This window comes from Salvia splendens, chromosome 4 (assembly GCF_004379255.2).
Source record: "Salvia splendens isolate huo1 chromosome 4, SspV2, whole genome shotgun sequence".
Lineage (NCBI taxonomy): Eukaryota > Viridiplantae > Streptophyta > Magnoliopsida > Lamiales > Lamiaceae > Salvia > Salvia splendens.
In genome coordinates this window covers 13,489,504-13,511,784 of record NC_056035.1, presented here as the reverse complement: position 1 = coordinate 13,511,784, position 22,281 = coordinate 13,489,504, and the positions used below count along the sequence as shown (strand labels likewise).

The 22,281-nt window shown below is 36.7% G+C and overlaps 5 protein-coding genes across 8 annotated transcripts; 2 read left to right on the top strand and 3 right to left on the bottom strand.

Annotated features, from left to right (window-relative positions):
• Positions 1-3,642: 3,642 nt before the first annotated feature.
• On the top strand, positions 3,643-6,890 carry LOC121799081 (E3 ubiquitin-protein ligase SINAT2-like). 3 transcript variants are annotated; one of them, XM_042198417.1, is made up of 4 exons: positions 3,643-3,739; positions 5,279-5,557; positions 5,757-6,140; positions 6,364-6,890. In XM_042198417.1, the coding sequence occupies exons 2-4, from the start codon at positions 5,357-5,359 to the stop codon at positions 6,679-6,681; spliced, it is 903 nt and encodes a 300-aa protein (XP_042054351.1). In that variant the 5' UTR covers positions 3,643-3,739; positions 5,279-5,356; the 3' UTR covers positions 6,682-6,890. The 3 variants fall into 3 exon arrangements, with proteins under 3 accessions (XP_042054351.1, XP_042054353.1, XP_042054352.1); XM_042198419.1 differs by lacking the exon at positions 3,643-3,739 and adding an exon at positions 3,750-4,253; XM_042198418.1 differs by lacking the exon at positions 3,643-3,739 and adding an exon at positions 3,750-4,422.
• A 762-nt stretch (positions 6,891-7,652) lies between these two features.
• Positions 7,653-9,691, top strand: LOC121799079 (probable protein kinase At2g41970). Its single transcript, XM_042198416.1, has 8 exons — positions 7,653-7,715; positions 7,859-8,059; positions 8,124-8,371; positions 8,442-8,568; positions 8,644-8,917; positions 9,002-9,134; positions 9,195-9,281; positions 9,372-9,691. Exons 2-8 carry the CDS (start codon positions 7,960-7,962, stop codon positions 9,495-9,497), a joined length of 1,095 nt encoding a protein of 364 aa, XP_042054350.1. The 5' UTR covers positions 7,653-7,715; positions 7,859-7,959; the 3' UTR covers positions 9,498-9,691.
• Positions 9,692-9,795: 104 nt separating this feature from the next.
• On the bottom strand, positions 9,796-10,589 carry LOC121800390 (non-specific lipid transfer protein GPI-anchored 22-like). 2 transcript variants are annotated; one of them, XM_042199963.1, is made up of 3 exons: positions 10,229-10,589; positions 10,072-10,146; positions 9,796-9,994 (listed from the first exon to the last, which is right to left on the bottom strand). In XM_042199963.1, exons 1-3 carry the CDS (start codon positions 10,551-10,553, stop codon positions 9,897-9,899), a joined length of 498 nt encoding a protein of 165 aa, XP_042055897.1. In that variant the 5' UTR covers positions 10,554-10,589; the 3' UTR covers positions 9,796-9,896. The 2 variants fall into 2 exon arrangements, with proteins under 2 accessions (XP_042055897.1, XP_042055896.1); XM_042199962.1 differs by having other exon boundaries at positions 9,796-10,146.
• A 371-nt stretch (positions 10,590-10,960) lies between these two features.
• Positions 10,961-15,376, bottom strand: LOC121798689 (carbon catabolite repressor protein 4 homolog 1-like). The gene is made up of 11 exons (XM_042197819.1): positions 14,747-15,376; positions 13,366-14,122; positions 13,031-13,201; positions 12,841-12,927; positions 12,642-12,728; positions 12,211-12,264; positions 12,032-12,123; positions 11,804-11,918; positions 11,570-11,714; positions 11,311-11,464; positions 10,961-11,180 (listed from the first exon to the last, which is right to left on the bottom strand). Exons 1-10 carry the CDS (start codon positions 14,902-14,904, stop codon positions 11,319-11,321), a joined length of 1,812 nt encoding a protein of 603 aa, XP_042053753.1. The 5' UTR covers positions 14,905-15,376; the 3' UTR covers positions 10,961-11,180; positions 11,311-11,318.
• Positions 15,377-17,723: 2,347 nt separating this feature from the next.
• LOC121798309 (60S ribosomal protein L21-2-like) lies at positions 17,724-18,981 on the bottom strand. The gene is made up of 2 exons (XM_042197238.1): positions 18,699-18,981; positions 17,724-18,079 (listed from the first exon to the last, which is right to left on the bottom strand). The coding sequence occupies exons 1-2, from the start codon at positions 18,933-18,935 to the stop codon at positions 17,822-17,824; spliced, it is 495 nt and encodes a 164-aa protein (XP_042053172.1). The 5' UTR covers positions 18,936-18,981; the 3' UTR covers positions 17,724-17,821.
• Positions 18,982-22,281: the final 3,300 nt, after the last annotated feature.

Below are 22,281 nucleotides of genomic sequence, written 5' to 3'. Positions count from 1 at the left end.
TGCTTTACCTGACCAATACAGAAATCGAAATCTAAATTTGCATACATAATTATCGAAGGTGATTGCAAAATTCAGGCGGTTGAATAAGGCTCTTCGCATCTATCTAGACAAGGAGGCCCAATTGATTAGCCCAATAATTCGGACACTTGGGCCCCACAGTGCCAGGTAATGTAATCCTAATTTCATTAACTTTTTAAATCATTGCCTTCTTATTTGATGTTACCCTCTCATGAAAAAGGTAAATCAATGTTTGGATAGGCCAAATTTTTATTTGAAATTTCAAAAAATCATAATGTTACAGCAACACACTCTAATATCTCAGTCCACTAAGTTGGGGCACTGGAACTGCTTTAAAACCGGGATGTTAGTAGTAGATTTTATTTTCTGAGTTATCATGTAATTAGACTTTTTTAGGGTATGTTTGGTATGGAAGGGATAGCATAAAACTCGGTTGACTCAGAAAATCAAAGAAAGTGGGTGTTAATAAGACTTCTAAGGGCATGTTTGGTATAAGGGATAGGCATGAAACTCAACTAGAATTTGATTGAGAAAATCAAAGAAAGTGAATCTTTGATATAGTTTGAAAGTGATATTGATTATTTTTCTTTTTATTAGATTGAGGTAGTGATAAATTTCGTTACGACTGGCGTGGCAGGGAGGATTGATAACGGCATCCACATCAATCATCCTTTATCTAACTCGTCCCTAAAATATTTATGGGTTATACATGACATTTTATCTCATCCCTTATCGAAGAGACAACGCTTACAATCATTCATCACTTAACTATCTCTTTCTTTCACTATTCATGGTCTCGCTACTTCATTTTTTGTTTCTTTTCACACAACCGATTTAATTTAAATTAAACATTATATTAAAATTATAAAAATAACATATCATTGGTAAAATTAAAATTCCGCAATTGAAATCTTAAAATTACAATTTATTAGACATGATACAATACAGATCTTAAAACGAAAGGCTTCGGCTACTCATTACCAAATCTCACTCAAATGTGTTCGATTAGATCTTCCTGGTGTTGGATGTGGGCAGCAGAATTGTGTGCCAGTGCCCGACGATGTATGTGCTCGCGGAATGGTGCGTGGGCACCCTGGCTTGGGGGACTGCTTGTTGTGGAGTTGTCGGGGGTCTCATCGTTGAACCAATTTGTCACACCCGACCCTTCGTCTTCAATTATCATGTTGTGTATGATAATACACGCAAAAATGATGTCGGTGAGGTATTGCTTATACCACATACGACCCAGGACTTTGACAATGTTCAATCGTGTTTGTAGAACCCCGAACGCTATTTCCACATCTTTCTGAGCACACTCTTGACATTGTGCAAAAAGAATTTGTTTGGGTTCTTGTGGCATATTGAGCGTCTTCACGAAGGTCGGCCACCTCAATTAGACACTATCGGCGAGATAGTACCCATGTTGTATTGTCGGTAGTTGGCCGTGAATGATATCTTCGATGTTCTACCGTTTAAAACCTGGTTGAACACGTCGGATGAGTTGCGCACGTTGACATCGTTGTTCGATCCGAGGACGCTCAAATATGCATGTCAAATCCTTAGGTGGTGGTTGGCAACCGCCTCTAGCAAAATCGCTGGGTGAGTGCCTTTGTGGCCTGATGCGATGTGTAATTTTAGAGTTTCTAATTCTTTGCACAATGTATCTCAAGTTAATAAAATGGCTCTAATTCTACAACAGTACTGTAGTCGGCAATAATATAGCATCAGCCGTCAAGTGTAGTATTTCGAGTGTCGATTCACAGGAATGAAATGTTAGTTTAAAAGCTTAATAAATTTTTTTTGAAAGGTACTCCTTCCGTCCCATTTAAGATGTTCATATTCTTGAATGACACATGATTTTAGATGAAGTAGTTGAGTGTGATAAAATAGAGTGAAAAATGTGATTGAATATTTTAATAAGTAAATAAGAGAGAAGATTTATTACCAAAAATATAAAATGAACATCTTGAATGATACAAACTAAAAAGGAAATGAAGACATGTTTTTAAGTGGGACGAAAGAAGTAAATGATTTCTACAAACCAAATTACAATACTAAAGAAATTAGACATAATTTTAAAATTGAAATATAATTGTCTTCAACCATACACCAAATATCATTTTGATTGCGAAAAATGTAACCTTTTCAATTTTATATGTATCAGTGCAAATATATAATTATATCAATAGAAAAATGTTGATATACTTATACCTTTGTATTATTATTTAAATTTAATATCGATAAAATTATGTATGTTGTGCTAGACAATTTTAATAAATATTGCATTCAAGATTGAAAATTACTTTTATTACAACAAATAAAACGCGACCTATTTTTAGATAGTTTAGTTTATTTTAAACTAATATTGGAGTAACATTTCTAGATAGTTTTAGTTTATTTTAAATTAATATTGTAATTAATACTCCCTCCGTCTCGCGTTACTTGAACGTTTCCTTTTCGGCACGGAGATTAAGGAATGAGTGATATACAAAGTCAAATATTACGGCTGTAGGTGATAATTTTTACTAAAAATGGAAAGAGTGCAAATAACTTGGGACGCCCAGAAAGGAAATAAGTGCAAGTAACATGAGACGGAGGGAGTATAATTATAAGCGGGTGGATAGTGGTAATATGTCCGGACGATTTAACTTTTACGGTCTCTTCGAAATTAAATACGCCTCCTTCTACAGTCTCTTTCAAATTGAATTTTAACTTTGAAATATTTAAGTAGCTCAGGTACCAACAATTACAACTGCAATCCCTTTTGTCTTGACCCCATAAGAGTATCCACTATAGTTCCGCCGCGGCGGTCGCCGCGATTGGGGGCGGAGGGGGGCGAAAGGCGCGGCTATCATAGTGAGGGGGGTGTCCGCCTCGGAGGTGGACGCGGCGAGGGGGGAGGGAGGCGGCGGATGCGGGATAGCCGCGTGCGGGGCGAGGACGCGGCGTGCGTCCCTATAGGCGCGCCTCCTATAGCGGAGGACAACCGCCGCGGCTGGCGATTTTCCGAATTTTTTATTTTTTATTTTTACACTTCAATTCACCTATAAATACACCCCACTCCATTCATTATTTTCACACCATTCCAATACAACATCTATACAAATTTCTCTCACTACAGTACAAGTCACGGTGTCGCCTCCGCGCCCATCCAGATGGGTGTACCACGGAGCAATGAATATTTGATCCAACGCTTCGCGGATATGCGCAGGACCACATCACATAACACACTGCAGACGGATTTGATTGAAGAAGTGTGGGCACGTAGGGGAGGTGGTGGCGTTGGGTAAACTTGGTAGTGATTTGTACTAGATTCAATGTAGTGTGTAATTTTAATTTTAATTTTAATTTTAATTTTAATTTTAATTTTAATTTTAATTTTAATTTTAATTTGAATTTGTATTTTAATTTAAAGTTAAATTTTATTTTATTTTTAATTCGTATAGTTGACTTTGTCTACGTACGTATATCCCGATAAATTTGTTCGTAATTACTTGAAACATTAATAAAATGAAAGTTGATTATAAAATTTGGGAGCTATTGGAGGTGTCCACCTTATAGTGGACACCCTAAGTATAACCAAATAAAAACCTTTTCCCATTCGGTTGAAATTGAGTTAGATGACAAGAACTGAATACAAAATGTGAATTTAGTTTCTGTAGACAAAGTATAAGACAATTGCATCTTGCTGCATGGCCCGTTTCACTTTCTTCCAACCCAGGTGATGAACATTAATTCCTGCAAAAATGTTGTCTCTTCTTTGCATTTCAAAACAGTGAAAATCGAAACTCGTGTTGTCGGTTTCTTGATTTTGAACGGAGAAAAGGTGTGAAATTTCTAAGCTTTAAATGGGATGAATAAAGACAGTGATGTTGAAGATCTCGAGCTAGTGTTTATTTGTATTGTTTCGCTCAAGGCTGTCTGGTTTGTTGATAGAGATAAAAAGACTCAAACTTTTTGTTTGAATTTTGACGGATTTAATGTCAAATCAGCATCTCTCTTGTTTGACCTTTTCCCCAATTTTCTGGTTTTGTCCGTGTTGGAATTTTTTTATTTCCTTTTTCTTTCTAATATTAGCACTATACCTTTCTGGGAATGTGATATAAGCTTGTTTTTATTGTTGTTCCTTCTCCTATAAGGATTATACTTGGGTTTTATATTGCATTGTTACACATGAAAAATGTTTGGTTAAGGCAAAATAGAGTGAGAAGGTGGATTTGAAGTGAGCCCATTGGGTATTCTTTCTCCCTCCTCTGATGCTGAGCCCATCGGAAATTTAAAATTGTGTGTTACTTCATAATTCACATGTATACATACTGCTGGTGGAATGAGGTTAAGCACAAATCAGAATGTTAGTGAGAGCAGCATAATGATTGAGGATGGAAGTAGACTAGTAGTTTTGCAGTAATTTCTTCTTCTTTCTACTCTTACTTAATCCTTATCCTTCTTTTCAATCTGTTTTGGTGTGTGTAAATATAGTGAATTTGTGAGAGAATTTTGAAGATTATTCCTTTGTAGCTTTGCCAATAGATGGTAGTCAACAGCTAACCCCATGAATTTGAAAATTCAAGTTTTATATATTTAGTAGACACAGAATATTAGTTGTGGGATGGTGAAGAAATAATGTTGAAATGGTTGTTCAGCTATCAGTTCATATGTAGAGCTGTGTTAAGCTGGGACCTTTGAAGGTGCTGTCTTCCATATTCCTGGTCTCTATGGCATCGTTATTATTGCATTTCTTTGTTGTTGGAAAGCCTTGCAGTTTGGATCTTTACCTTCATATTGTTTTATCTTGGTGAAGGAAATCATGTCAGTTGAAAATTTGAAATGAGAATAAAGTTTCATGTGAAACTCTCTACACGTGTTTTCTGTTCATGGTGATCACTCATAGAGTCGTTTTCATATACATGTCATGAAAGCAACAAATCCATATTCTTGAAAGAGAAAGCTTTATCTTCTTCTGATTTTATATTGAGGTCCTAGGGTTGGTGGTGGAATCTAATCTGATATAAGTTAGTTTTATAATCTACCAAACCCCACCAAATGTGAGGAAATGGAAATAATTTCTTTATCATTAGGTCAGGGATGATTATTTAGCTACATAGGTTTCCATCTATTTTAAGTGAATATATATTAACATCAGTGTCCTCTGTCCATTTTGCCACACTTCTTCTTCCCGATCAAAAACCAATTTAGCTAAAAACCGGATGTGTTCATTTCTCTAATCTCGGTGTTCTTCTTGTTTGATTGTCATTGGCAGGTTATATTTGTGATTTGGGGAATAGATAGCTAAATAAGTAACTCAGCGTTGGGAATAATCTTGGATTCCACATCACTCATGGCACCAGGGAGTAGTGCCTTCAAAGAGGTTGTCGAATCACATCCAAAACAGATGAATCATAAAACGTTGAAGATGAAGGCAGAGAGTGGTACTGTAAAGACTAGTATGTCACCGGCAGAGAAACACAACATACATGGTGTTCATGAGCTGCTTCAGTGCCCGACTTGTGCAGATTCTATGTATCCTCCTATTCATCAGGTTTTTACTTTGAACTCTTCTTCTGCAGTAGATTTTAATTAGTTAAAACATGTCTGCAAAATGAAATTTTTTTACCTTACATTGACACTTGATCCTGTTGTTTCCTTCTTGGCTTCCATTTTTTCCCCTAATAGATTAGTAAACTTGAAACATGAGGTGTGAAATTTTTGTTTAATAAAAGTTATTCAATTCTATGCAGTGCCCAAATGGTCACACATTGTGTGCAAACTGCAAAAGAGTTCATAAGTGCTGCCCAACTTGCCGTTTCGAGCTAGGGAACATAAGGTGTTTAGCTTTGGAGAAGGTGGCCGAATCTATGGAGCTTCCCTGCCGATATCAGAGCTTAGGCTGTCAAGATTTATTTCCATATTATGACAAGGCCAAGCATGAGAAACATTGCCCATTCCAGCCTTACACCTGTCCTTATGCAAGCTCTGAGTGCTGTGTAACTGGTGACATTCCATTTCTCATGGCTCACTTGAAGGAGGATCACTCAGTTGATATGCATGATGGATGCACTTTCAACCACAGATATGTCAAGTCGAACCCCCATGAAATCGAAAACGCTACATGGATGCTAACTGTAAGTCCTTAACTACATAATTCAACCATTCAGGTTAGTATAATGAATCGGTAGAGAGAGTTAATTATTAGGACCCTTAGAACTGCTGATAGAAGAATTTAGCGACTCCCATAGCCTCAAAACTCGCGTTTCTGTCAGTAGAACTTGTATATATGATCTATGCTTGACCTACAAATACTGCAAGTCGAAACCCAAGTTGCCTACCCGTCTCATCTTTGTGCAGGTTTTCAACTGTTTTGGAAGACAATTCTGCTTACACTTTGAGGCTTTCTTGCTCGGAACAGCACCTGCCTACATGGCATTCGTGCGTTTCATGGGGGAGGACAGTGATGCCAGGAAGTTCAACTACACTCTAGAAGTTGGGGCATTTGGGCGGAAGCTCATGTGGCAAGGAATTCCAAGGAGCATCCGCGACAGCCATAGGAAAGTACGCGACAGCCAAGACGGACTGATCATTCCAAGGAACTTAGCACTCTACTTCTCTGCCGGTAGTGGTCAGGAGCTTAAGCTGAGGGTCACAGGTCGGATGTGGAAAGTTTGAGGCGTCGAATATATCGATTGTACAGTTCGTCTGAAGTCTGCACCTCCCAGAGCTTACAAGCCCATATAGCATTTCTTGATTATATGTTGTTGTATCATTAAAATCAGTTTTTTTGTTGGCCCTTTGGATCTATGAGGATGCTGGCATATGTTATGCTTCCTCTTGGATGCAAAAAAATGGATCTTCTTCAAATGTAGCCTTTTTGTTTCTGATACTACTTACTTTATATTTCCTTTTTCGTTTAATCGCTTGTATGCTCTAACTTAATGAAACAAATTCTCCTAATGGATATACAAAGGAGTGAAAAAAATACAAATTTAATGAGCCAATAACTATTTAAGGGAATAAATATATATTTGGAGATACTATATATTCAGGTGGTGAAAATCCTAGTCAAACATCAAAGAACTGAGATAGGTTTGTTGTTGGCATATAACATAATAATAATAATAATAATAATAATAATAATAATAATAATAATAAATATAATAATAATAATAATAAATAATAATAATAAAATAAAAAATAATAATAATAATAATAAATAATAATAAAATAATAATATAAAATAATACTATAATAATAATATAATAATAATAATATATAATAATACATAATATAAATAATAATAATAATAATAAATAATCATAATAAATCCTACAAATCATAATCATAATATAATATAATAAAATCATAATAACAATTAAAATCATAATTACTATAATACTCCTCCTCATTATATCTATAAATAATAATAATAATAATAATAATAATAATAATAATAATAGAATAATATATATAATATAATAATAAAATATAAGAATAATAATAATATTTCCCTACAAAATTACGGACGTTTTGTAGAATGATTTGGGAGTTTAAGTAGATGTGCAAGATGAAGGCATTTGCGGTTGAAAAGAGTTTGCATGCGTGTTTGTCGCCAAAACAAAACAGAAACTGAAAAAGTCTTGAGAAAACATATTCCCTCGTCCTCTCTCCCTCCATTTTCTGCTCATCTTTCTGTCTCTTTACAGGTTCCGATCTCTTGATTCTTGATCATGTTCTTTTTTTTTGCTTTGATGTGATTCAATTTTCTAAAAATGAATGTGTTTCCTCTTTGATCCATTCTCTTACATGCATACTATGATGTCTCTATCAAATGTGTGATTGACTGTAGGACTATTACAGCCTCATAAGAGATCAGCAAATGTGGGCGTCGATATCTACGACGTTTGCCTAAGCTGAAGATTTCTGCTGCCACCACCTCAGATTTGAACAATGTTGTGTTGCGGAGGAGCAGAGGAGGAGCCTAATCCTCCGGCCAACCAATACACTGCTCCACCTAAGGCCGGCATTCCCTATGCTGGCGCCGGTGGAGGTACGTACGCACGCATCATTCTCATCCTCATCTCTCTCATGACGTCTCTTGGTTGAATGTATAGGCAATGGGAGGGGAGAACCGAGGTCTGGTGCAAGAAATGGACCGCCGCAGAAAGCGTTGCCTATTGAGATACCAGCATTGTCATTGAGTGAGCTGAATAGACTGACCGGTGATTTTGGGACAAAGGCCTTTGTCGGAGAGGGCTCCTACGGCCGTGTCTACTACGCCAAGCTCAGCGATGGCCGTGAAACCGCCATCAAGAAGCTCGACACCTCATCAGCCGAGCCAGACTCTGACTTCTCAGCCCAGGTGAAAAACAAAGTTCAAATCTTTGTGTTTTAGGACAATGTTTGAGGCTGAATGAGGCTGTTTTCTGCAGTTATCTATGGTGTCGAGGCTCAAGAATGAGTATTTTGTGGGACTGCTGGGATATTGCCTTGAAACAAATACCAGAATTCTTGCCTATGAGTATGCCACAATGGGATCCTTACATGATGTGTTGCATGGTATTGGGATGGTGCAGTAGAATTGATGCATTTTTTGAGATAAAAGTGGTTCTTGGTCTGAAAATGTTGCTGCAGGTAGAAAAGGGGTGCAAGGGGCTGAGCCTGGGCCCGTTCTAACATGGAACCAGAGAGTGAAGGTTGCATTTGGGGCTGCAAAGGGGCTTGAATTTCTGCATGAAAAGTGTCAACCTTCTATTGTTCATCGCGATGTTAGGTCAAGCAATGTGCTGCTGTTTGATGATTTTGTTTCGAAAATTGCTGATTTCAGCCTAACGAACCAGTCGTCAGACACGGCGGCCAGGCTGCACTCGACAAGAGTCCTTGGAACATTCGGCTACCATGCTCCAGAGTCAGTTGATTGATTGAGTGATTCAGTGTTAAGATTCAGAGAGAGTTTTGATAGGGAGTTTGATTTGTGTGATGATTTTTCCAGGTATGCAATGACAGGGCAGATAACTCAGAAGAGCGATGTTTACAGCTTCGGGGTCGTGCTTCTTGAACTCCTCACTGGAAGGAAGCCAGTAGACCACACCATGCCTAAAGGCCAGCAGAGTCTTGTCACTTGGGTGAGTACTTGCTTCTGTTTTTGGTTCAAAAATCAAACCCCCCTAATTTTTTTTCTGCAGGCAACTCCAAGATTGAGTGAAGATAAGGTGAAGCAATGTGTTGATCCCAAGCTAAACGATGATTTTCCACCAAAGGCTATTGCAAAGGTCTAAAAGCACACTACACTCTCTCTATATATATAATACATTGGCATCATGCATCATGATAAATGCAAGAAAATGTTTGTCCATTTTCAGATGGCTGCTGTAGCAGCACTTTGCGTGCAGTATGAAGCAGATTTCCGGCCAAACATGACTATCGTGGTAAAAGCGTTGCAGCCGCTTCTAAATGCTAAACCAGCTGGACCTGATTCTAATGCATAAAAACTGCACTAATGAAGCAGCAAACATAAGTTTTGCGTGTAATACTCTCTGTTTTTCATGTATTTGAAAGAATCCTATGTAACAGTAGCTGCTTCTTCAGCAGTGGTACCATGTAATACCTCATATGCAGATGAATCTATTGCCGTTGTTATAGACCAAAAAACAGTTTGATCCAACAAAGTTCAGCTGCCATATTGTTTAGAAGCATAGAGTTTATTATGTGACCTAGCAGATTCAAAGTGTAACTGTAAACTCGTACTGTTAATGCTATATATCGCGTTTTTGGCCAAGTTAGACGGACACCATTAAACAACAACTCCAATAATTTTTACATCAGAAAGACATTGTGACCACATGTTCTGTACCATTATGATGTCTTAACTCTTAGCTCACAACATTCTAGCTACTTCCAGTAGTTGCCCAAACCAAGAATGCAATAATGGCTGCTTGTCTGATTAGTTTGACACTCAACTTAGTGGCTGAACTAGGCAATGTCTCTGCAATCCATCGAAACTGGCAAGAGGGAGAGAAACAGAGAAAATAAATATGGGAGTAAAGAAGACAAGTAAGCTACCTCCAGCATGTGTACTATTGCCAAATTGGTCAAATATCTGAGCCTCAGGCGAGTTCGGGGATAGGTGCAAGAGTTCTGCTCATACCAACAAGTTTAAAAAAAACGAGAAGTTTTAACTTGAGCAGGATATCTGAGTTGATGGAGTACAGTTACATACCGGGACAAATTGTAGCGTTTGAGTTGGTTTTACACAGGGAATTAAGGCTCAAAGCTCGAGTGGCATTGAGCTTGAACTCAAGGCTGGGCTCATTCCTGTCTCTAACAAGGACGCCGACACAGAATTTGGATTTGTCGACGTCTTTGTGTAGCTCGGTGCAGCATGCTGGGGATGGAGCTTTGGCATCTCCAGTGACAAAATTGAGACATGAAGATAGGTTAACTAATTGCTGTTGGCACACTTTCTTGTCCTGCCCAAAATCAGAACCCGAACGACAAAACATCATTAGCATCGTCAAACTTATTGCTAAAACCTTACCGGCCATTGCTGATATGTATGTGTTTTTATGTTGTTTGTTTGGTGTTCTATTCACATGTTGCAGCTTTGATCACTTATTTGTACCAGTGGATTCTTTCTTGAAGAAGAATTTAAGCCAATTTTGGGTTATGCGACTTGCAAGTTATAGTAATGAATAGATGAAAATGACATGATATTTCTGAAATCGACGTTTGCACCAATCCTTCGTAGAAACTTGAAACCTTAAAACATTGTAGATCTAAAATTATGAGCTACTACAATTTTTTATAAAGAAAACACTTTTTTCTACTTAATTCTAGCAACACTTCATAAAATCTCATGCCAAACAAAAAAAAGTCATTTTGCAGATTGTATAATTCATTTCTTACTGTTATAGTTGTTGAAAGAAAAAGAGGAACCCATGCAAAAGGGTAGTGAAACAACAACACATTTCGATTTCAAGAATGTTAAAAATGGCAAACTAATGATAACATTATCATAAATAAATTTTCTTTCAGACAGAAGGTTGCATGATACAAGGGGGGTACAACGGGAAAATCAACATGTAGAATGATTTCATCATTACAATCACTTTCGTTATCCTCTTCTTCAATAGTTTGTCACCACTCGAACTCCTCCTTTGGGTGGAACGGACCTGCACGGTACAAATCGAAAGGTAAGAATCATAATTTCCACACAAACGTTTCTCCTCCAGACATAAAAACCAGTATAACCAGAGAGACAATTTTGATGGAAAATGTAAGCAGCAACAAGAAATATCATACCCCATCGGTTAACGTCTAGTCCTAGATTTGCAGCGGAATTCAGCTAAGAGTGCTATGTGATCCGATGACCACTCAGGAGATGGAAGAGCAGTATCTTTGCGCAAACTCTCCTCATCCACCAGCTCCAACAGAGACTCCACGGTTAAGGAATCAGCTACACGGATAAAGCAAGTTATGGTCTTCATCGAATTAAAAAGATTACCATAATGTACATCAGATCCAGAAATATAAAGATTGTGGGAGGACTACTCAATAATACCTGAATAGAATATATAATCATGAGTTCCAATAAAATCACGTGTGCAGTTTGTAAAAAGGGGTTCATTGGTAGCAGGATCCATTTTTCTTCTCTGCTCCAGTCCAAGACCAACCCCAGCTCTGGCAAAGGATGAGTAAGCACTAACCTAAAGTACGATGCCAAAAAAATAAATCAGTATAAGTATGAACACAAGCTTTGGTAAGTACATATTCAACAGTCATTGTCAAGTGGTACCAATGGCAGCTGATGTGTTAGTTTGGTGATAGGTCGAAGAATTGCAAGTGGGTCTACAGTTAAATCTGGATGAGCTGGATCGACTTTTCCCATAGCCAAGAGAGCATGAGGAGCACTGTACTTTGCAACAAATAACAAGTTACTCATCACTTACTAATCCCTACACACCAAGGCTACTTTATGCATGCAAACTTAGATACCACATAATAATGAAAATAGCTAAAGCACCTTCCAGGCACTGAGTTGAAATCCCCACACACCAGCATCGGTATATTTGCACTTGCAGCTATTTTTTCCAGGCCCTTCAACAGCGTGTGGACCTGATATGTACAAAGCATAACGCAACTTGAACAAAGTGAACTTCAGAAAGGAACCATGTCAAGAGAGGGGATCACTCATAAATAAACCTGCCAAAGCCGAACATCCTTCAAATCTTGGTGCATATTTACATGTGTGTTTGCCTGTGTTCAGAAACATGAGAAGGATATTAGTTATCAGATGTTACACCAAATTGACTAGACAAGACATTAAATGAAAACAATGCATTATAAAAAGTATTTACCACATTAAAAAGTTAAGACACAAGGAATAAGATTATACCCGAAGGAAGCATCAAAAAATTCAAACACTTTTGACCATTTTGAAGGAATAAAAGGAAAAGCATATCAATGGGACTATTAGTAAAAATCATGATTAAGTCCACTGAAAACAAAAATCTGCCCTTGGTAAGGGAGAAATTGTAGTCAAGAAACCTCATTCTCAATCCATGAGCCAAGCTTTGCAGTTAAATTTAAAACCAAAATGTCATGTTTGCTGCTGATGTATTAGGAAATCTTACCACACAAACAAGTTGACGCTTCCCAGGGCTATCAACTCCCTGGTTTCCGAACTTGGCTTCAAGAACTAAAATCAAAGCAACATTATCCTGTATGCCAGAAGAGTAGAACAGGTTATTGTGCCTAGAAGATAACTGATGATAGAATGCAAAACTATAGAAGTACTCAAGAAATAAATATAATTATGAAGTTCATGAATACCTTCACCAATCGATTTAAGGCATTTTTCTTCTGTGCAAGTGGAACCACAGCATCAGTCAGAGACTGAGCGGCTTTGTTAAACTCAACCTGCATTTAAAAATATTTATGATTAAAACATTGAAAAAACATATGATTAAAACAAAAAGAAAGGCTCAGAGCATGTTAGATGCATTTTAGGAATTTCAACCACCTCATATTTTTTGACATGTGAAAATCTATCACGACGAAAGAAAGTTGCACAGCCATCAAGTGTGTTCATGTTCCCGCTAAAAACCTCTGCCGTTTTCCTTTTAAAGAATGCTTGATAACCATATTTATCCAGCTCAGGTGCAAAAAACTCCTCAAAATGATTGCTTTGAACCTGACACAAGAGAAGATGCCAAACTTCATTAGTACTGGGTCAAGCGTGACATATCAACAGCCTTTAGATGAATTACACAAATATTTTTGTTTATTCCCTGGTCTAAAACCCATAATTAATAAAGCTATGAAAGGCATAATTTGATCCCCCACTGGGTCTTTTACCTCCTGAAGGCAAACAATGTCGGCACGGTAGCCAACTATTTCTCTTAAAAGGTTTTGCCTGCGGTAGGTCCAAGAGAGAGCCCAAGTGGGGCAGTAGCTGTAGAGTTCATTTGTAGCATATGCATCACATAAGATGTTGTATGAGAGCGCAGTAAATGTCCCTCCAGAAGAAATACGACCATCCATATCTAGATGCCCAGAAACATCCATCCCACTCACAGAAATCAAGCGTCGTGGAATAGGAGATGGAGCTGGAATCACACGCGAAGTTGATAAGGCTACTGGAGCTCCCACAGCTAACTTGGTTTCAGCATCTACCACAACACACTCAAATCTGAGGACATGGCCAACATCATCAGCTGTAGGTGTATAAGTCTTCGAACGTCCAACTTCAAACAATGTCTCACCACCACTCTTTTGGGTAACTGCAGCAGGATACAAAGCAGTCGTGCCATTTGAAAAGCTGGGGTTTGATTGAGATGTACTCATACTAACCATACTCGATGTTGTACCACCAGTACTATTAAATCGCCCAAAAACTTCGTCCTCCTCATTTCCATTTTCATTTACCGCACTAGCAGCACGTTCATGCAGAACACGATGATGTTGCCAGGAATCACAAAAACACTTGGGAGAACAATGGTAACTTTTCGAAACAGGTAATTTGGCCTTAAGACATCCAAGGCATTGTATTGTAGCTTGTTCTGTTGGGTGAACACTACAAACTGCAACATTTCTATCACTCTGTACGCGGTACCTGCATCAAATATACAACAATTGATCACGAAAGTCACATCCACATACACAACGAAATTCTTCTGAGCCCTCCTTTCAAAACAAGAAAGCATCAGTATTCAATAGTAGCAACGGGCGGTCAAGCCACATGTTTAATCACCAATACAGAAGCTATAAAGATAGTCTATCGATTGAGGACAGTAAAAATGGAGTTAGTATTTAACATCATTAAATCCTGTACAGGAATCACTCCATAAATTTTACGAAGTACTGTAACACATAAAATTAAAAAAGCACCCTATCCAAGTGTGAAGCAATAAGCTAAAAGCAAAGCACAAGATAGTAGCAGAAAAGAAAACAAACACAATAATAAACTAAAAAGAGGAGGCAAAGTAACATGTTGATGAAGGAGGTATTAAGATGCACTTCTTAAAACAGCCAATGAAACATAAGTGACATGATTCACTGAGCAAATTAACCACAGCTAACACATTTTTTTGCACCCTACGTGTGGAATTTTCAGAAGGAAGTCGTGTAAACTAAAATCAATTCCTCGATTTGTAAAGCCTCAGCACTTGGCAGATACACATGAAGAAGAAACTAGCTAACATAACTAGCAGGAAGTAGATAAAAATAACGAACTCACCATCTATATCTCAAGAAAAGGCCATCGATGGGATTGAACTCAGTAACATCCTCTGTCACAACGCTCTTATCGGGGCGCCTCAAAAGTACATACGGCGTCAACTCGCACCCCACAATCGGTATATCAGACGGCAGGTGCACCCGTCCCACGCTCAGCATTTTATCCTCGTAAGTAGCAACTTAAAATCCTCCCTCCCTTCTTTCAACTTCGTTTCAAACCCTAAATTCACAGAAATCGAAGATTCTAGCACAAACTGTCGGCGGACTTGTGGCGGTCCTGGCGGATCCGCCATCACCAGTGGCCCTCGTCAGTCGCCAGACTTGCTATCTCGAAATCCTAGTCAATTACAGAATCGATGGATTAATCCATTCAAATTTTGACGGGGGGAAGAGCAAGCTTGAAGATATTTCGGCAACTTGGATTTGGATGAGGGGATTGGGAGATTCAAAGAGAAATGATTGCTAAGGAGCTGCGCCGGCAACCTTGCATGCTAGTGCCGAGAGATAATTGGGTTGGACTTTTAAAGAGAGATGGAGAAAAGGAAACGGGGGAACTGTTGATTGAGAGTTAGGGTTTTACCTGAAAAGACTGGTGTAGACTACACCAGTCGTGTAGTAATAGATGAAGATGATGTTATGACACGCACATATTAATGGGAAGGACAGTACTTTCGAAAATGATATATTGTCTTAATTTGTCTATTTTTTAAACATTATTCAATTTTAATTTGATAACTGGATTTTCTATTTTTTATCTTTATTCAATTTAAATTTCAGATATACACTTTAATAGTTCAATTACTCTTTAATTTGATAACTGAATTTTCTATTTTTTTTAACTTTATTCAATTTAAATTTGAGATTTACACTTTAATAGTTCAATTACTCTTTTCTTTTGCAACTAATTTTTTGATTTTAGAGTTTAATTAGTCTATTTGTCTGCAAGATTAATAATGAATGTAACATTTTACTATAAAACAAATAAAAAATATAAAAAATAGAGTGAAAAGATAATTAAAATATTATTAATAAAAAATATAATTCACTTTATTATATCTGAAAAAATTACCAAATATTACGAACATATTAACGGGAAGGGCATCGTACCTTGAAAAGTAACATGTCCGGCATGTCTTAATCTTGCATTTTATTAACTTTATTCAATTTGATTTTGATATGTATGCTTTAAGAGTTCAATTACTCTCTTTTTCCGCAACCAATTTCCTGGTTTAAGAGTTTAATTAGTCTCTTTGTCTGCAACCAATATCTTCATGTTAATAGTAGATGCGACCAGTTTCAATACAAGATTAGTAAAATATAAAAATAGAGATAAAGTTATTAAAATATTATATAAAAAAATATAATCCACTTCATTATATTCAGAAAAAATACCAAAAATTACTCACATATCAATGGGAAGGACAACGTACCTTCAAAAGCAACCTATTTAGTATGTCTTCATTTTCCATTTTATTAACTTTATTCAATTTGAATTTGATATGTATGTTTTAAGAGTCCGATTACTCTCTTCTTCCGCAACCAATTTCCTGATTTAAGAGTTCAATGTCTCTCTTTGTCCGCAACCAATCTCTTCAGGTTAATAGTGGATGCGACTAGTTTTAATATAAAATTAGTAAAATATAAAAATAGAGATCAAAACTGATTAAATATTATTAATAAAAAAATATAATTCACTTCATTATACTGAAAAAAAATACCAAACATTACTCACCTGGGAAGGACATCATACTTCGAAAGTAACCTATGCAGTGTGTCTTAATTTTCCATTGTATTAACTTTATTCAATTTGAATTTGATATGTATGCTTTAAGAGTCAAATTACTCTCTTCTTCTGGAACCAATTTCAGAGTTTAATTACTCTCGTTGTTCGCAACCAATCTATTCGGGTTAATAATGGATGCTGCCAGTTTTAATATAAAATTAATTAAATATAGAAAATAGAGAGAAATGATGATAAAAATAGTATTCATAAAAAATATTGTTCACTTACTATATTAAAAAAACTGCCAAAAATTATGACATATTAATGGGAAAGAACGTACCTTCGAAAGTAAGCTATTCAGTATGTCTTAGTTTTCCATTTTCTTAAATTTGTTCAATTTGAATTTGATGGCGAACAGAGGGAGTAGTATGCTTTAAGAGTCCAACCTATCTATTCAGGCTAATAGTGGATTCGACCAATTTTAATATAAAATTATAATAACATTAATGAAAAATATAATTTACTTCATTATATTAAAAAAAATTATCAAAATCACGCACATATTTAAGGGAATGGCATCGTACCTTCGAAAGTAACCTATTCGGTATGTCTTAATTTTCTATTTAATTAACTTTATTCAATTTGAATTTGATATGTATGATGTTTTTAAGAGTTCAATTGCTCTCTTCTTTCGCAACCAATCTCTCAATTTTTTAAGAGTTTAATTACTCTCTTTGTCCGCAACCAATCTTTTCATATTAATAGTGAATTCAACCAGTTTTGATATTATAAAATTAATAAAATATAAAAAATAAAATTGGATTAAAATATTATTAATAAAAAATACAATTCACTTCATTATATTCAGAAAAATTACCAAAAATTAAAGCAGATTATTTTCATGCATCGATCAAAATGAAAAAAATAGAATTATTATGTGTGTGTAAATCAAATAATGAAAACCGAATTATTGATTGAGATAGAAAAAGTAAATTTATATAGAGGATAATACGTCCATTTTTTCCAGAAAAAGAAAAAAAGAACAAAGAGGGAGAATCAATATTGAGCTTCTGTATATTGTATTTAATTTTGATAAATGAAAACTACAACAATAGACATAGCATAGTTATAGTTGTCGAATGTGAATATGGCATGCAAACAAGTATTCTGTGGTGAGATGAATGATCTATGCTCTTATTAAAACAAAACAGGGTGCAAATACGAACAAATATAAATTCAGACATCAAAATCTCAATTTAAGAGAAATGCAACTAATTATACTATCATTTAGGCCAAAATTGGTCTTGAGTTGATTGCGAAACCACAAGACATAAGATAAATAAATACTCAGACTTAGTAACCACCCTTGAGATCATTAACCACATCGTATGGAATGGGCGTGACAGTCTCTAGTGTAGCACCCTCCACCATGAAACCGGGCTTGGGTCCCTCTGGCTGTCTCTTGGTGCTGATGATTTTGCCCTGAGCCTTTGCATCAGCCTTCAATTTGTCGTTCCTCTTGATCCTCTCTTGAATCTCCTCATGACATCTCGAAGGTTGGACGTGCTCCACACGAACATGAATCCTCTTCCTGATGATCCTGTTTCCAACCTTTACCACAGGACAAGCAACACAGCATTTTAGTCAAACTCTGCTAGATAAGCAGATACTCCTACTTTATAAATGTACTACTGGAATGTAGACGGACCAAGTTTCACTACAACAGAGTGCAAGGAAAGGAAATGCCGTTTAGGGAAACAACTACAGAGAATGTATCACAAATTCATCAATGCTCAAACACACAAGAAATCACCAATTAGAAATATATTACTCCACAAATTAATAATTCAAACATTGTTTAAACCAATTAATAGATTAGCCAAATTAGGAGATACATGGTCGATTTACGACTCCAAATTAGCCAAATTAGGATATACTTGTACAATATTCAAAAGAGATCTAACCGTTCTACTCATTTATTAGTAATGTATAATACGGATTTAGAATTAGAAATGTTGGAGCTCCAGAATCAACATACAACTCTAATTTCTCAAATTGTAAAATCATACTACTATCATCCGCAAAAGGTCCTAACCAAATACTACAAAACTACTATAACAAACAATACCAATATCACAGCTCAAAAAAGCAGATTTTTCAGCAAGAGACAACAAAATACAGAAACGTGACTGAAATTAGGGTTAAAGAGCAAGCTCAAAAGACACCATACCTGTTTGTTGACTTCAACACCGACAGCGCGCTTGGTGATGTTCCAGACGCGACCGGTGCGGCCATGGTAAAACTTATGAGGCATACCCTTGTGGATGGATCCGTTAACCTTAACGTCGACATAATCGCCGATTTTGAAGATCCGAAGGTAGGTGGTGAGATGAGTAGGACCCTTCTTCCTGAAGGCGCGGGAGAAGGAATCTCTGGTGCGCGACCTCAAACCGTGACCCGCCGGCATTTTGCGATGTTTTCAGTAGCGGATTTGTGGGGGAAATGAGGGCTTTTAGGAGAGGGAAACGGCTTATACATGAGTTTACGCTATTCTGATGGGCCATAGAGTTTATGGAATGGGCTTTTATTTTATGGCCATTCATCATGTTTAGTATATGGGCCTTCTGAAATAACACCGAAAGAGATCAATTACTTGAGAAAATAATATGCTGAAAAATAACACCGAAAGAGATCAAAATCAAATACTGGTGCTTGCATTTTAATCCATTTCTCTTTTGCAAAACATTAACAACAATTTAATATAAAAATAATGGCTCCATCAATGAACTTTAAATAATACCAACATTGAATAAAGATTGACTGAATTTTGTAAATACAAGCAAAATTTGTCGCCTAGATAGTGAAAAATGAACGTGAAATTATCATTTAATTCAATAAATTAATCATTACGGGTACAGGTGATTAAAATTCTATTTTCTTATAATGTTGTTTATATCCCAGAAAAATTATTAATCTGTGAATTGATTAAACAATCAAGATAATAATTAAAGGAAGACTAAAATAGACATAATTTTTTGTAAAAGATTTCTCTAGTTTACTTTGTGTTGAATATGATTTATATCGTTCTAGTTTATTTGTATTTGTCTAGAAGTATCTAAACATTTTCGAATTCCAAGGTTAAAGGTGTTTGACTATGATGTCCTTTTGATTATTATGTCTACTATTCAATATCACACCCAATTTTACTTTAATAATTAGCATTGTTTTTAGTGGTTTTAGTTATTTAGTTAATAATTGAATGGGTTTTTGTGTTGTTTTTGTGGTGAAACGTAATGATTGATTAAATAACCAAATATCGTAGGGCTTTCTTTTCTTTTTTTTTTTCTTTGTTAGGAGGAGAAACGTCTTACTAATTAGGTTACGCTTTGTTGCCAATCAATATTATAAGGCAATGGAAGTGAGAGATTTAAAATCAGGTATATAAGGAAAATTATGAACTATTAGGCAACATACATATGATATGCTAATATGGTGCAGAAGTCCTAATTTGTAATCCACGATCTGAACGCTTCGAAGGAAGCTTCAAGGTTATTTGTGATCATTCTAATATAACTTGAGTAATAATCAGATGTTAGATTAGTGATCAAATTACTGAAGAGTCAATGAAATTAATACCTTAAAATTGAATTTATTAATTATTTAAAAACCAGAATTTTAATTTACTTTCTTTATTGTTACTGATTATTTTTATTTATTAGTTAAAACAAATCTCCAACTTTTATGGTCTAGATAACTAGATAGCACAAGGTTGAATTGGGGTACTTGAAACCTAGATATTAATCCCTGTGTATATAATATTCGTATATATCTTTAGTCATACTATTAGAAAATTTTAGAGCTGATGTGCAAATCTTTGATGAATGGAGCTGATGGGCTGGACGTTTGGGCCATTAATGATAATTTTGTGAGCCCAAATTGTTGTTCATGTTTTTCGCGCGAAAAGCCTGCAGTCAAACGACTTCAAAATAATTAATCAAGAGAAATGAAAGTTGCAGATCAAAAACAAAAGCAAGCCGCGCGCTAATTCCCTTGGTATTTGTTCGATGCCTACTGTTATTTTTTGGGATACGGGAAAATTCAGTGCCACTGATATGGTGTGCACAAGCCGGACATTTTGATGTGTAGTTTTAAACCTTTTGTTTCTGCCTGTTATTGGATTAGTTTAATTCGGGTTTAGTGAAATGAATTTGTATTCGTTAGACTGTTCGGTGGTGTGAAATGCTTCAGATTTCAAGTCGAATGAATTCTCATTATTATAGAGATGTTAGTGTGATACGAGTATATCTACGTACTATTCCCATAGGTGAAGGCATGATTTACATATTGGCGGCCCAAATTACGTTAACAGTTATAGGATTTTTAGAATCACAGTGGGAATCGAACTCTCGACATGGAGAGTGTGAGGCAGAAGGGAACACTATCTACGCCAATACATTAATACATTTGATAACTTAGGGCATCCGCAATGCTGCGGATGTCCCTCCGCCCTTTCTGACGGACTTCCCAAAAATCCCTCCTACCACGTCATAAGAGCATCTCCAATAATAGGCTAGCGGACCGGCTAGCCGATACCGGCGCTGGCCGGTCGCTAGCCGAACTATTGTAGGCGGCGAGCGGCAAAACGGCTAGCCGATCGGCGAGCTCTAGCCGATTCGCGGGCTCTAGCCGATCCGCTAGCCGATCTGCTAGCCGCCATTGTAGGCCCGGAATCGGCTAGCCGATTTATTTATTTATTTATTTTTATAATTTACTTTTTTAAACTTAACTAAAATTATTGCATTTTCCCGTATCTGTGTCATAAATTTAATTCCGTATTTGCGTGATTGTAATTTTTAATTTTGTAATTCCGTAATTCGTGTGTGGAAGAAGGGGTTTTTTTTTAATTATATAATTTTTTTATAATTTACTTATTTTAATTTAAATAAAATTATTGCATTTTCCCGTATATGTGTCGTAAATTTAATTATGTATTTTGTGTGATTGTTAATTATTTGTTTTTAGTGCTGATGATGTGGCTAGGCTATGGCTGGGCTATTGCTTGTCCAGTTGCTTGTCCTGATGATGTGGCAGGAGTTTTTTAGTGCTGATGATGTGGCAGAGGAGTTTGTGGCTGAGCTATGGCTGGGCTATTGCTTGTCCACGAACTATTGGAGATGCTCTAAGGACCCTCCCACTGCACTGCCACGTCATAAGGACATCTCACTGCACAATGGCAGACATCCCCAAGGACTTCCAGCGCGGACTTCCCGCAATAAAAAAAATTCACAAATTCACAAATTCACAAATATGCAATTTACGGAATTAAAATTTCGACACGAATACGAGGAAAATGCAACAACTTCATTAAAAACAAAAAAAACATACATAATCATCTAAAAAAATACATAATTTTGAAACAAGAAAAATACAACCCCCTAGCTTCGACAAATGAGACCCCCGTCTCACTCCTCGTCGTCCCCGTCGCAAGTGCAACGAGCCGTATATATAGATTTATAAAAAAAAAATTAAAATTAAAAAATGGGAAGTCCGCGTCGGATGTCCGCGCGTCGCTGCAATGGCGGACGTTGGCACGGACGTCCCGCGACGACCGCGCCCCTCCCGTGTTCGCAAGCCACGGGCGTGTCCGCCCCTCTCCGCCCCAATGCTGGACGTCCCGCGCGCCCTTCCCCGAAGCCTCTCTGACGTCCGCCGGGAAGGGCGGCATTGCGGATGCTCTAAATATGTATAAATCTATAGAAAGAGGTAAAATTGGTGGGGGACCATGGGCTCCCCTGGCCATCAGGTGGCTTCGC

Coding starts and splice junctions, on each gene's coding strand:
- LOC121800390 (XM_042199962.1), bottom strand. CDS start 10,553: ATGGCCGGTAAGGTTTTAGCAATAAGTTTGACGATGCTAATGATGTTT. Junction 10,147..10,228: donor AAACGCTACAATTTGTCCCG/GTATGTAACTGT, acceptor TGGTATGAGCAG/AACTCTTGCACCTATCCCCG.
- LOC121798309 (XM_042197238.1), bottom strand. CDS start 18,935: ATGCCGGCGGGTCACGGTTTGAGGTCGCGCACCAGAGATTCCTTCTCC. Junction 18,080..18,698: donor GTGTTGAAGTCAACAAACAG/GTATGGTGTCTT, acceptor CCTGTGGTAAAG/GTTGGAAACAGGATCATCAG.
- LOC121799079 (XM_042198416.1), top strand. CDS start 7,960: ATGTTGTGTTGCGGAGGAGCAGAGGAGGAGCCTAATCCTCCGGCCAAC. Junction 9,135..9,194: donor AGCAGAGTCTTGTCACTTGG/GTGAGTACTTGC, acceptor TTTTTTCTGCAG/GCAACTCCAAGATTGAGTGA. Junction 9,282..9,371: donor CACCAAAGGCTATTGCAAAG/GTCTAAAAGCAC, acceptor GTCCATTTTCAG/ATGGCTGCTGTAGCAGCACT.
- LOC121799081 (XM_042198417.1), top strand. CDS start 5,357: ATGGCACCAGGGAGTAGTGCCTTCAAAGAGGTTGTCGAATCACATCCA. Junction 5,558..5,756: donor TGTATCCTCCTATTCATCAG/GTTTTTACTTTG, acceptor AATTCTATGCAG/TGCCCAAATGGTCACACATT. Junction 6,141..6,363: donor ACGCTACATGGATGCTAACT/GTAAGTCCTTAA, acceptor ATCTTTGTGCAG/GTTTTCAACTGTTTTGGAAG.
- LOC121798689 (XM_042197819.1), bottom strand. CDS start 14,904: ATGCTGAGCGTGGGACGGGTGCACCTGCCGTCTGATATACCGATTGTG. Junction 13,202..13,365: donor ACATTGTTTGCCTTCAGGAG/GTAAAAGACCCA, acceptor CTCTTGTGTCAG/GTTCAAAGCAATCATTTTGA. Junction 11,715..11,803: donor TAACACATCAGCTGCCATTG/GTACCACTTGAC, acceptor ATCGTACTTTAG/GTTAGTGCTTACTCATCCTT.